General features: G+C 33.0%; 5 protein-coding genes across 5 annotated transcripts in view; 2 read left to right on the top strand and 3 right to left on the bottom strand.

Annotated features, from left to right (window-relative positions):
• Nup44A (nuclear pore complex protein Nup44A) overlaps positions 1-2,957 on the bottom strand; it is a 240,627-nt gene extending 237,670 nt beyond the window's left edge. Inside the window, exon 1 of the mRNA XM_066406230.1 lies at positions 2,947-2,957. The gene's annotated coding sequence lies outside the window, so the exon portion shown is untranslated. The remainder of the gene's footprint in view (positions 1-2,946) is intronic.
• Positions 1,037-3,036, top strand: LOC136419699 (uncharacterized). Its single transcript, XM_066406228.1, has 3 exons — positions 1,037-1,561; positions 1,926-2,045; positions 2,490-3,036. Exons 1-3 carry the CDS (start codon positions 1,044-1,046, stop codon positions 3,034-3,036), a joined length of 1,185 nt encoding a protein of 394 aa, XP_066262325.1. The 5' UTR covers positions 1,037-1,043.
• Positions 3,037-3,516: 480 nt separating this feature from the next.
• RPA2 (Replication protein A2) lies at positions 3,517-5,005 on the bottom strand. The gene is made up of 6 exons (XM_066406540.1): positions 4,881-5,005; positions 4,749-4,822; positions 4,597-4,695; positions 4,112-4,423; positions 3,851-4,059; positions 3,517-3,791 (listed from the first exon to the last, which is right to left on the bottom strand). The coding sequence occupies exons 1-6, from the start codon at positions 4,894-4,896 to the stop codon at positions 3,707-3,709; spliced, it is 795 nt and encodes a 264-aa protein (XP_066262637.1). The 5' UTR covers positions 4,897-5,005; the 3' UTR covers positions 3,517-3,706.
• A 392-nt stretch (positions 5,006-5,397) lies between these two features.
• On the top strand, positions 5,398-7,692 carry LOC136419702 (STE20-related kinase adapter protein alpha). Its single transcript, XM_066406231.1, has 7 exons — positions 5,398-5,681; positions 5,882-6,029; positions 6,701-6,785; positions 6,847-7,028; positions 7,084-7,266; positions 7,325-7,540; positions 7,597-7,692. Exons 1-7 carry the CDS (start codon positions 5,511-5,513, stop codon positions 7,668-7,670), a joined length of 1,059 nt encoding a protein of 352 aa, XP_066262328.1. The 5' UTR covers positions 5,398-5,510; the 3' UTR covers positions 7,671-7,692.
• A 56-nt stretch (positions 7,693-7,748) lies between these two features.
• Positions 7,749-11,545, bottom strand: LOC136419698 (proton-coupled zinc antiporter SLC30A2-like). Its single transcript, XM_066406226.1, has 8 exons — positions 11,390-11,545; positions 10,954-11,201; positions 10,292-10,414; positions 10,028-10,212; positions 9,362-9,493; positions 8,949-9,099; positions 8,509-8,749; positions 7,749-8,336 (listed from the first exon to the last, which is right to left on the bottom strand). Exons 2-8 carry the CDS (start codon positions 11,158-11,160, stop codon positions 8,188-8,190), a joined length of 1,188 nt encoding a protein of 395 aa, XP_066262323.1. The 5' UTR covers positions 11,161-11,201; positions 11,390-11,545; the 3' UTR covers positions 7,749-8,187.
• Between the last annotated feature and the right edge of the window lie 1,207 nt (positions 11,546-12,752).

Here is a 12,752-nt window from a genome sequence, read left to right as displayed (position 1 = left end):
AAGTAGTTAAATAAATGCGATGTCGTTGCCTTATTAATACATCTGTTCTGCATAGCGGCAGAATTACGTGAGGGCATTTATGACCCATTTACCGCCCTTCCCCAACGCTATAAATTAGAGTTAATTAGTCTTAATCGAGCGATGAGGGGCATCTGGTAGGGAAATTGAAAAAATGTAAAATGACACCGAGGGCCAAGGAAAAAACATGATTCATAAGGCAGATCTACACCTACGTAAAGAAGTGGAGGACTCACCGGAGATTTAGGACGAATTGGGGTTAATTGAAACGTCACGATGAGTTGTACTGTTTAAGCGTAGTCCCATTGAAATTTTTAACTGTTATAATTAATAAAATTAAGTTTTAAGTAAATTTACATACGGTTTTAGTTGAGGAATACACGAAACACGACCGCCAACGTCCGCAAAAAAAAATAACAAACGATTGACTAAAACATTTGACAGTTTTAATGGTTTGACACTTGCATTTGAATGACAAGACAAAAGAAAAAGTGGGAAAGCAGAAAAAATAACAGGAATCTTTACTAGTAAAACTTTTCTAATATGTCAATATAGATGGCACTGTGAGTTTAAAGCGAATTACGAACACTGCACCATTTACCAATAAAACAGTGAATTGCCTAAACAGGGCTCCTAGTTGACAGTGCGTTGTGCGCTAATGGTAATTTCTGAAATAAATTTAAATTTGATGTTTTAAGACTTTTTTTAATTGAATTATAACTGTGTGAAAACGGGTACCTAATCAAAAAAGGTTTGAGATATGATAGTGGCGTATTGCCGCAATGGTAGATGATGCTGCGTAACAGTTCAAAATACTCCAGTTGCACAAATTGACACCGCACCTAGTACTTTTAGAATAAATGTCGAAATACGTCAATACTGACCAATCAAAAATCTGATAATGACGTAAAAAAAGCATGATTTCAAAATATGTGTCAAAACTTTCAACCCGCGAATGTCTTATTTAAATTCCCTCTTCAAATACTTTAACATTAAAGTTTTTAGACCAAATAAGTTTCTCCACTATGGAATTTCCTTCTTTTGAAACCTCAGAATATTTTGACTTCATTCTGGAGAAAAATGAAAACCTCAGCTTTTTCCAACAAACTCTCGAGAAGGTGCTAGGTGCCATTCTAAAACTGAGTACTCAGCTCGAATCGCTTTTCAAACTTATCGCCGACGCATTTGAGAGATACAAGTATCAATTTAAACAGAAACCCACAAATTTAGCTGAAGGACACACGGAAGCCAACTCCACTAAAATTCAAAAGCAAATGGAAATTGATACTCCATGCATAAATGGTTTGGCTGAAGTGCCAGGTTTAGGACGTATTAAGAGCGAACTGTACACGCTCGTGATTCTGCCCAAAAGTCAGCCACAGTTGTTTCATAACCGAAGTGTATGCAATAGCATTCTCTTATATGGACCTCCAGGTACAGGAAAAACCAGACTTGTACATGGATTGGCTGCAGAGACTGCAGCTGTGCTTCATACACTTTCAGCTGGAAATTTACTATCGTCTTTCGTTGGAGAAACTGAAAAGTAAGTATATCTATGCTATAATGCAGCACAGAGATTGAAGTATCTACTATGATAAAAGTGATATCTCTAGTTCAGAGTATATTGAATATTAAAGAATTATTAATTATTAACATTATTAAATTAAGAAAATGTTCTGAAAATTTCTACATTATACGCTCTTAAAAGATCCTCACTGCAAGCACCTTTAGTTACCAGTGTCCCAATATTAAACGCACCATGCGTCCTCAAAATTATTGCGCTCTTTGCCTTCTATATATTTTACATACTGCACAACTAATTATTTTGTAAATACTAAGATATTTTGGTCTATTACACCTTAGGGTCAAAGTTTAATTTTTTTTCATAAATTTGCTTCTTATTTCAGAAATATAAACCAAATATTTTGTTACTTGCGCACTACCGACAGTTTTTCCATTCTATTCATCGACGAAATTGATGGCATATGCCGCAAAAGAACCAGCTCTGAACACGATTACTCTAGAAGGTAAATAATAATATGAAAATATACAAAATGGCGCCTCTCTTCAGCATAATTTTAGAGAACCTTTAGTAAGGTACATAATAACTATTATTTTATATAATCAAATATCATAACATTGTCCTAATATACAAGTTATAAAGTCTTTACAAAATAGTAAGAAAAATTGACATGAAGTATGTTGAAATATGAAAAATGTTTGTTAACCTATTTATTACCATAAAACCCTTAATAAGTAAATAATTACTCAAATATGTAAAATTTTCTTTGGTCTGTTATCTGTAATAATATTTTATTTTAACTATTTTTAAAGAATACTTGAAAGTTTTAACAGTATGTATGGTATGTATGGAAATTTTAAAATATTTAAGAATGTACTGTAGAGTTTGGGCGCCATTTTATATACATTCTGTTAAGCCACTTAACTGACTCCCAACAACATATTATTAGAATAAAAACCGAATTAATGAGTGAAATGACTAAAATGATTCCGCACCGAAACATCCTGATAATCGCCGCCACAAACTGTCCTTGGGATTTGGATTCCGCCATCCTCCGACGCTTCCAAAGACAAATTTACGTTCCCCTGCCAAACAATAACGAGCGCCTGGAGTTGCTTCAATATCTTACCAAAAACACTCCGATACTGCAGACTCCGAAGGAATTTCACGAGTTAATCGAAATGTGCCATGGGTTTTCCGGGTCGGATATCGCGGGTTTGGTTCAAGACGCCTTGAACATACCACTGACGGAATTGCAAAGCAATAACATTTGGAGAAAAACCTCAGATGGATTTTATGAGCCTTTCGTGGATATTAACATATCTGAAATGAACCAGGAGAATATTTACGTTAATCACTTGCAGGCCATGCCGCCTTTCACAGTCAGAGCGAGGCCGGTGATGGTTGCCGACTTTATCGAAGCTGCCAAACGGGTTCAGATTACTGTCAGCAGAGAGGATTTGATGAAGTATGATACATTTAGACAAGGAAAGTAAAAAAAGGATGGTGAAAGCAATTGTTAATATTATAATCTAATAATGTAGGTGAAAAGTGCAAATGTTGATTTTTTTTCGTTCATTAATAATGTTTGGTTGTTGTTAAATAAAGTTGGGATTTTTGATGCAGTTGTTGATTAATTTAAATTATCTTACATTGGATATACCACGAGATAGAGAGCAGAGCTACGGTTCGTCTTTAATTTATGCAAAGTTGAATAAACACGTTAATTAATAAATTATTGTCTTTTGCTAATCAAAATGCACATAGCAATGTGGGTCCTTCATACCACACTTAGAAACCGACGCCATACTTCGCTAATTTTAAAGCATCAGCATTTCCCACAAAACCTATAGGTGAAATGTAAACCAGTAGTAGAGAGCATTACTATGATGGCAAATGCAGATACATTTAAACACATGCAGTATTTGTATTTGTATAAAAATCAGATTACATTAAGAAATCCGCCCAGGAATTATTTTTTGGAATGCTTATTAACTGATATTAATAAGGATTTATTATTACTCAATACTGAAAATAAATCTGGTATCTAATCATTGAACTGAACAAAATATTAAAGCTTATTGTTGCTACACAACAAAATGGTAAAAAAATAACTACTTACAACTCCTATTGATATTTTTAAAAATATATTAGTTACCACTTTCACTAGATGGCTTCGGTGATTTTAAAGTGTTCATTATCTATAGTGGTATAAACATGGCCTTCATTTACCATAAAGTCTAAAGCATCACTATAAGAAATCACACAAATAAGTTCAAGAGAAGCTAAACAGAATTTATGACAACTTACCTAGCTTCCCTCTTTCTGTTATCTGGAAACTTGGTTAAAATGCTGTCTCTGTCAGGCCCAGCTGCTGTGTTATCAGCCTGGAGTAATCTAAACACCTGTTTCTGGATCTCTGTCATATTCAATGGTGCATTGCTTGCTCCATTTTCATCCATCATGACCATTGTATTGGCCAAATAAGCCCCAGGATTATTTTTCTGTATTTGAAATGCCTAAAAACTAATTTATATACTTCACAGATAACAAAATTGAGAAAACACATACAGATGCATTGCTTAAGTCTTCTGCCTGTAGCCTAGATTTGATCACCTCCAGTAAATGTAAAGTTATAACATTGCAATCATCAACAGGCAGCATTTTCAGTATCATGAGGGTCCTTCTTCCTTCCTGGGATTTGATTGTACCAAAAGCTTTGACATATGACCCTTCTTTAACAGAAGGCAGCTGAGGGGCACTATCATCTCCATCTGAATCTAGCCACCACATGGCTTTAAGGGTGCCTGTGTGATCTTCTATTGTGTATGAAGCATTTGTGGATTGTACCTCATAGTTTATTAAAATACCCACTACTGACACCTAGTGATAATGAATAGGTTTTGACAAAGAATGCACATAAATATTATTTGAAAAGTAAAAGTTTGTTCTAAAGAAAAGTGGATCATTAATCAGAATATACTGTGTGTTTATGAGTGTTCTGGTAAATATGAACTTAATACTAAAAACCTTAGAAATCAGAAGAGGTAACATACCATCTGAACTGGCAACCCAAACATTTTGAATTCATCATCAGTACAATCGTTCAACATTCGAATGACTACTGGCACAACACTTTGATGTCTTTTTACAGCCTAAAGAGATATTATATTAAAATATCAATAGATTTATTAATAACAGTTCTTACTCCCGTCTTTTTGGACGGAGAATCCGAATTTGTAGTTGTATTATTGAATCCTCCTGCCACAGAGTCATTGAAACCTTTGGAAAAACAATGTGTATATTGGTGCAAAGAAGGTGTACCAGGGCAAAAAGTTACCTGTTGAAGACCACATATTTGATTTTAAGGCTGTATTTAAAAGAATTAAATAAATATTATGGAATTTCTTGTAATGTACGTTTTGTTAAATAAAAATGAACCGGAAAAAAGAAAACAAGGATTTACCCGCGCATAAAGTAAAGTCATACGTCATATGATGACAAACACATGTGGTATAAACAATATTTTTGAAAGTACATTTAGTGCAGTGGCAACATGGGATTTCTGTTCGCCAGAAAAAGGATGTAAAATAACCGCGATTGATTAATTTTTATACTGGTTTTTGTGTTTTTATAACTTAGTAACATTCCTCAATAAAAAGTTACCATATTTTCCCATTTTGTAATTGTATTACTTCATATTCATAGCACCTATTTCTACGCACACACCAAAAGTTCCAAGCTTAAATTATTTAAATAAATTTTCTTTTTAATATGTTTAATGGTATGCCTAATTCTATGACAGGGACGCTATTGACGTATAAGCAGCTGTTTTTTATTTTTGTTTTTATATTGTAATTTGAGTTTATGTGCTTTGATAACTTTTGAGTAACATTCCCCAACAATTTTTGAGTGTGTAAAATCAGCTTCCAATCCTTGAAAACGCAACATATCCAGTCCATGTTCCACAATGGTGAATTTCAACACAAATCTCCGAGATTACGAAATAATATGCACTTTAGGGCAATGTTTTGAGGCTAAAGCTACTGTAAACTTGGCCAAACATGTTCCTTCTGGTTCTCTAGTAGCCCTTAAAAAGTTCAATATGGATGTAGTCAAAGAGGACAGCTCCTTGATAGATGTGAGTTTCAGAAACTTACTCCAGTTACTTAGTCAAGTAATTCTTAGAAACCTCAGGTTAGTCAGTTTTTAACACATTTGAAATGTGTACTAAATGCGAGTCTTTCAGTGCACATGATGATTGAGTTAACCTGAGTAACTTTCTGAAAATGTGTATTGATTCAATATTAAGATATTTCATTAAGTTTCTGGGAATTTTAGTTGGAGATTATATTAACGAAACAATTAAAGCATCCAAATATCTTGCCATATTTCGCCACTTTTGTGCATGGTCCAGAAGTTTGCGTTATAAGTCCTATAATGGCCTTTGGATCATGCCGAGATTTATTAAATCTGCACTTCAATGAAGGTACTTATAGTTTGCAACACAGGTTTTTTTTTATCAGAATGTATTACCCATTGGTTGCTATCTAATTATTTGTATTATGTTTTTAAAACTTTTAAAGTTTAATTTGAATTAAAAGAAAATATAGTTTTAAGAAAATTGCACAAGAATCTGTAATAAAATTTAAAGACATATAAAATGGGGGGGCCTTGTTTTTGTTCTTGTTGGGGCCATGATTAGTTTACATATTAAGATAGGTAGAGCTGCTATATTAATGTGAATTTCAAATGGGCAAAATTACTTAACAAGGGTAAAGATTATTTATGGAGATGGTTTAGGTATTTCGCAACTAACATTACCTAAGAGACTGTGAAAGAAACATTTAGTAAAATTGCAAGTTTTAGCCAAAAAGGCAATTTATGTTGTTTTTTAAATGTCTTAAGGTCAATCAGCAGTAAAGTTTGTACCATGGTGCCAACAAAATTTTTATTAAAAACATAAAAAACCAAATAGGCAGTGTCAACTGAAAAACACCAGCTGAAGTATACTTTCATAAATAATGATCTAACAATTTATGATGTTTTTGATAATTTTGGCTCAACAGATTTGAAAAAAAACCACCCTGCATGAAAAATTTATAAAATTAAAAATTTTTGTATTCATCAAACCTCTATTTCCACCATTCTCACTCCTAGGACTCCCAGAACAAGCAATAATAATCATTCTGCGAGATTTATTAGACGCCTTAAAGTACCTTCATCAAAAAGGATACATTCACAGGTACAAATTAAACAAAATTAGTAATTCAAATGCTTACCTTAAACCAAACGTCATAATTCAGAGCAATTAGAGCTAGTCACATACTGATCTCTTCAAGTGGCAAAGCCTGTCTTACTGGGTTTAGGTACGCTTGCCCTATTATAATAAATGGAAGATGGCAGAAGACAATACACTCATTTCCTTCTAGCACAAAGGCCAATCTCAATTGGCTAAGCCCTGAACTACTAGAACAAAATTTAATAGGTAATAATAAATCTTTGGTATATTGTAATTTTAGAGTTTATATAGAGGGTTTTAGGCTACAATGAAAAATCCGATATTTATAGTGCAGGAATGGTAATATGTGAACTGGCAAATGGTTCTGAACCATTTGCTGATATGTCTTCAACTTTGATGTTGACTGAGAAAGTGAGGGGATGTACCCCACAATTGTTAGACTGCACTACAGTGCCTCGTAATGTAAATGGAGATTGTAGTGGAGGTATATGTGCTGAAAAAAGTGAAAAAACTTATAAAATTGTAAATAAATAATTTTTCAGGTGATTGTGATATAAGTCAGAAAATAATTAATAGGCGTTTTAGTGAAAACTTACATGAGTTAGCTCAATTGTGTTTGAATAGAGAATCTTATGATCGGCCCAGTGCTGAGCAGCTACTTACCCATCCGATTTTTAAAACGATCCGAAAGTCGCTGCCTTTGACTGATTTGCTAAAGCCTGCGATACCCTTGAGTGATAGAGTAGCTGTGAATAGTGGTGAGTTATTTTCAACTCTAATCTGACAGATTGTTATGTATGGAATATCATTTTAGATGATATAGAAACATTAGACACTTTGAATAAATTCTCAAATTTGGAAGTTTATTCTTGTGAATGGGACTTTTAAAATAAAACTGATTTTAACAGGAGATTTTAGTTTTATTGTCTAATAAATTACAGTTTCCTTACGCCAATACCAGCAGATAAAAAAAGCATGTTACGTATAACAATAAAGCCATATAAAACATGGCTTAAAAGTATCAAATGCAAGACTATATGGAAGATTCATGAAGGTAACAGGTGTAAGTGTATACAACTATATAGACAAAACCATTAAAAAATATAAAGAAAAATCTTGATTTAAATATAAAATATAATACTGTCCTTAGGTGATAAAAATAATAACAAAAAGGGGTATGGTTAAGAGATCCACACGAAAATCAGGTAAAGAGCTACACGCTTATATCTAACATTTATAGGCTTAAAACAAATGATTCTTTGTTATATTTGGGAAGTATCTTTTGTTTGTAATTTTTATCTTCAAATATAAACGAATTAATTTACTTAATTGGCCAAGTTTAATTATCAGGAAAATACCAACAATTCTGCGGTACAAGAAAACCTATTTAAACTAACGTCGACTGTCAGCATTCGCGCAGTTTGCACTGTTTGCAGTTGTTAACGCCCTCCATATTGAAGGTTTCCACTTGGATAGTGCAACTGAAGATAGGTAATTGAGCCTTGATTGAAGACGTAGCGTTTTGTATTATAACGTCTTTATCACAATATTCATCTAAAATAGAAGTCGGTTAAATTTTGCGTTTATTAAGGAGATATTTTGGGCTACAAAACAAATTTTTTTTTACTCTATTTTTGGCACACTACTCGGAAATTGACAAAATGGCAAACATTATATTGAAAATATAAGCATTGACAACATAGTCTACCAAGTAACTAATACTTACCAACAGCTAAATGAGCAGTGACCACATTTATCCCCGGCGCTAGCGACCAGATATTGACGTCGTGAACGTGGCGCACTCCTCCGATTTTCCTCAATTCGAGAGAGACATTCTCCCTGGTTACTGGACTGCCTTGCATCAACAACCATATCGAGTCCTTGCCCACTTGGGCCGTGGTGAAGATAATGATCACAGAAAAAATAAACGTGCAAATCGGATCTGCCGCCTGGGCATCCGGGAATATCTGGAAGAAAACATACGATGAAATTAGGAATTTGTGGACCTCATAACTAAGGACGTAGTCAAATTGAAAGATGTTGGGAGTGAGATTGATAAAACATTTTGTTATTCTCCCTCTTGCGTTTCAAGGTACATTTTAGACATTTGATACAAAGATTTTTAGCAAAATTTGTCTATAGTTACTAGGTTGCATGCATTCATACCTTAATGATCACAGCAGCTAAAAAAACGCCAACGCTTTGCAGGAGATCGCCTAATACGTGAGCGGCTGCAGCTCTAACGTTTATGTTGTCTCCATTGTTAGTCAGCCCGTGACTGTGGGTGTGACACACTCCGTGGAGGATTCCTCCCATTCTAAACGTAAAGGGGTTGTTTGTTTTTAATATATCGTATAAAATAAAGACCATATACAATTAAGACCAAATGGTTTTTCAAATATTTCACTACGACACGTTCCTTTCGAAAAAAACTTAATCAAATTTGCTATTAACGTGCTTAAACCTTAAAAGTGTAATATTGCAATACAGACATTTTATTTATGCACGTACATCAATAATCATGCTGCTATACGATTTTATTATATGTATAAGTGGTAAAATATCTCTACTTTGCTTACATAACATTTACAACAAGCCCTATTGACGCCACCACGATCATTGCGTTGGCATCTATGTTGTATTCTTCCCGGTATAGCCTTCTCAAAGCCAAGACTAAGAAAACAGCAGCTAGGAACCATATCGTCAAAACACTGAGACAGAAGAAAACAGTGTTAAAAAGAATGGAAAAATACAATTTGAATATTTTCTACTAATCATAACTTTACACAAAACGGCTTTATTTTCTCTATTTTTATAGAAGTTTTAAAGTAATGTAAGTGCTAAATTTATTTGACACACTGTGTAGATTAATGAAAATATATTAATGAAATAACTTGTCTTTACTTTAAATGAAATACTTAAGTAAAAACCCTTCAAAGGCAAAAATAATTTTATCTAGTAAAAATTCATTAAGCTGTTACTCGGAGTTTTTCCGAAACAACTCAAAGCATGGACGAGTACCGAATCTATCCACTATTCCAAATCGTTACAAACAATTATATTATAGCAATCATGAATAAAATTTCAAGTACCGGAAATAAACAAGCCCACACAACTCTCGGTCAATTTAACACTATTCTGAAAAATGAAATGTTTCGAGGTAGATTAAATATAACCAGACTAGCACACAAAAAAACGTATAAATTTAAATAATATTTTTAGGGAATAAAATGTTCTTTTCTTACCTTAAAAAAGCACCAACGACTTCCGCCCTATAATACCCAAAAGTCATGTGTTTGGTGGACGATTTCTTGGACATCACAATAGCCATAACCGAAATCATAAACCCCACAAAATCCGAGAATAAATGGGCTGCATCGGTCATTATAGCTAAACTATCAGCAAGATAACCTCCCACCAATTCAGCTAACTAATGTTATTCAAATGCCCAGAAACTTAGGGTTAGTTAAATGGCAAAGTTAAAAGTTTTTTTTCAGAAACAAACTCACCATAAACAAAAAGCAGAACCCAGAAGCGAGCAGTAGCTTCTTAAGTGCTTTTGAGTCTTCCACAGATGATAAAGAACTGTGGCAATGGAACTCAGCATCGCCAAAGTGTTCCCTAAAACATTCCTGCAAAAAAATGAAACTCAAATTACCTATCAAACAATATTTATATAAGATCATATTCTATCATTATAAATTAAATAGGAGGCACAGTTACAACAATATTACTTCAACAAATCTATAAAAAATATAAAGTTTTATCAGTGGACCATGTATTGGCAATCAGTTTATTACTTTCAAACAAGTGATGATTATTGTAAGTACCAGTAAAGAATCATATTTGATTAGCAAATAATCTGGTTTGCAATGAGAAATGTAGTACCTTTAGGAAATGCCTATAACTACATAATTTCTTTAAATTTTTATTAAAAGCTATTTGAGTTAGTTTAATTTATGGCAATCCCATTAAAGCAATATATAATTAGATTACTGAACCAAAAAGTTGATATGAATTATCTATTATGCCAAGAATTTAGAACACACTATCAGTAATGCTTTTTTGCCCTGCTTTTGGTAATGAAACATTTTCAGATTTATGTGCATATGAACTTTTTGTCTTGTATTTCTACATAAAGTATGCTGTTAAATTATTAATGGGTACTTACATTTACATTAATTAATAATGGCGAATCCTCTGTATTATCTGGCATAGACTCGTAATAAATGGGATCTTCTATAATTAATTTCCCAGAGCTGAGATGGTCTTCAACATGTCCATTGGATAGGTTATTTTTTCGACATTTCAAACAAGAGTTATCAACATTATCATCATCTAGGAGCAGATGCTCCATGTCATCTAAATGTTCACACATACTTTTAGGTTCAAATACTCACTACGTGACTTTATGGGTATCTGGAATAGATGAAACAATTAATGTATAAAACTGACAACCTATTCTCAAATAGTGTTCAATAAATATGATTTATTATGCCATAGGAAGTATGCCACTTCTGATAAACTTACTATAAATAAGCGTATTGGGTTTAACAACAATTTACTGCTTTACATACTTATCTCTAAAAAATTTAGATATGTTTTACCTCATTTTGGGTTTGTTAGAAGTTGATCAAAACTACACTCAGTACTGCACCATTAATAGGTGAAGGCGCTACCAAATTTCACTAAAGTGAACCTCGAAAATGAGATTTTAGCGCTTGACTGGCTATAACATTGGCTTTTTTTTAATAGTTCAATTAACTACATCTAAGCTTATAAAGATTGTTTATAATGTTCTTTAAACATTTTAGAAACTTATAGAAGTATCAAAATAAATTGACAATCAGCTGATTAAGAGCAGAAACAGCTGATTGACTGAAGTTATAATTTTAACCTACGTTGTCAACATATTGCTAACCAATGTTGCCAATGCTTCATTAGATACAGAACAAAAAGTGCAGCACCAGGTGCTGTATGTGGAAAAGAAAGAATAAAGTGTTAAAATGAATTGTTGAATATCGTTGCAAAAAATGGAAGCATTAATCATTCTTCCATAAAATACCGTTTAAAATAATCGAAAATATGCACTCACATGAGATGTAAATTGGTTCCTACAGTTTTTAAAATTATTCTACTTTGTCTACGCAAGAAAATTAATAATGAAACGTGGTAATTTATTGAAATAATAAGAGTTGCTAATAGTACTATAAGATTTCATTGATAAAAAAGAGCCTTTAAAGGATTTTCTTAATCTACATGTAATAACAAGCTGATTATTGAAAGAAAATAAAATAAATAAAAATGCTAATAGTCTACATAGGATATACAAGGTGTGTTTGAATTAAATGCCAAAAGATTTTAATAGATTCCTATCAGAAATGACAAAAATGTTCACGTAAACAGGAATACAGGAAGCGATTCGTTTCCGAGATACTGGGCGATATATTTTTCACTTTTTTTTAACTTCTAATAGTTTTTGAGATATTTTTGCAAATATATCAACAAGCCTAATGGATGAGTAAACACGCCGATTGGTAAAAGCAAGTTCGACAGATTGGACCCTTTATAGTGGCCATAACATCGGATCCAATGATGGCTATTTTTGCTATACAAGTGCACCCATATTAAAGCAGAACCGGAAGCACATTTAACGAATACACATAAAATATTAAAAACCGCTTTATGCCCCCAGTCACGGATCTTTAACAGTTGTTAGACATTCTGCAGCTTTTATAGCTTTAATGACTGTCATTATCACATTTTGTATGCAGATCGATTGCTATGCTTAGACCCACATTAGCACTCTGTTAAGAAACTATGAGAGGGGGAGGAAGGGTGAAAAGTGAAATTATCGTGTTTTTATAGATCTGTAACCAGTCATTATAAGGTAAATTTTCATATAAAATAGATGGGTATTTTTTCAAAGTAGTTACCGCTACCATGAAGACCATAGTTGATATGTGGAAG

The sequence above is a fragment of the Euwallacea similis genome, chromosome 3 (genome assembly GCF_039881205.1).
Source record: "Euwallacea similis isolate ESF13 chromosome 3, ESF131.1, whole genome shotgun sequence".
NCBI lineage: Eukaryota > Metazoa > Arthropoda > Insecta > Coleoptera > Curculionidae > Euwallacea > Euwallacea similis.
This window is presented reverse-complemented; position numbering and strand designations above follow the sequence as displayed.

Excerpts from the sequence above, each read along its gene's own strand:
- LOC136419699 (XM_066406228.1), top strand. The coding sequence starts at position 1,044 with ATGGAATTTCCTTCTTTTGAAACCTCAGAATATTTTGACTTCATTCTG. Across the intron at positions 1,562-1,925 it reads TTCGTTGGAGAAACTGAAAA|AAATATAAACCAAATATTTT; the intron begins GTAAGTATATCT and ends TTCTTATTTCAG. Across the intron at positions 2,046-2,489 it reads GAACACGATTACTCTAGAAG|AATAAAAACCGAATTAATGA; the intron begins GTAAATAATAAT and ends ACATATTATTAG.
- RPA2 (XM_066406540.1), bottom strand. Across the intron at positions 4,696-4,748 it reads CTCCGTCCAAAAAGACGGGA|GCTGTAAAAAGACATCAAAG; the intron begins GTAAGAACTGTT and ends ATATCTCTTTAG. Across the intron at positions 4,060-4,111 it reads AAGACTTAAGCAATGCATCT|GCATTTCAAATACAGAAAAA; the intron begins GTATGTGTTTTC and ends ATTAGTTTTTAG.
- LOC136419702 (XM_066406231.1), top strand. The coding sequence starts at position 5,511 with ATGGTGAATTTCAACACAAATCTCCGAGATTACGAAATAATATGCACT. Across the intron at positions 5,682-5,881 it reads AGGACAGCTCCTTGATAGAT|TTGGAGATTATATTAACGAA; the intron begins GTGAGTTTCAGA and ends TGGGAATTTTAG. Across the intron at positions 7,541-7,596 it reads TAGAGTAGCTGTGAATAGTG|ATGATATAGAAACATTAGAC; the intron begins GTGAGTTATTTT and ends ATATCATTTTAG.
- LOC136419698 (XM_066406226.1), bottom strand. The coding sequence starts at position 11,160 with ATGTGTGAACATTTAGATGACATGGAGCATCTGCTCCTAGATGATGAT. Across the intron at positions 9,494-10,027 it reads GTCGTTGGTGCTTTTTTAAG|TGTTTTGACGATATGGTTCC; the intron begins GTAAGAAAAGAA and ends CTTCTGTCTCAG. Across the intron at positions 8,337-8,508 it reads CACTGCTCATTTAGCTGTTG|ATGAATATTGTGATAAAGAC; the intron begins GTAAGTATTAGT and ends CTTCTATTTTAG.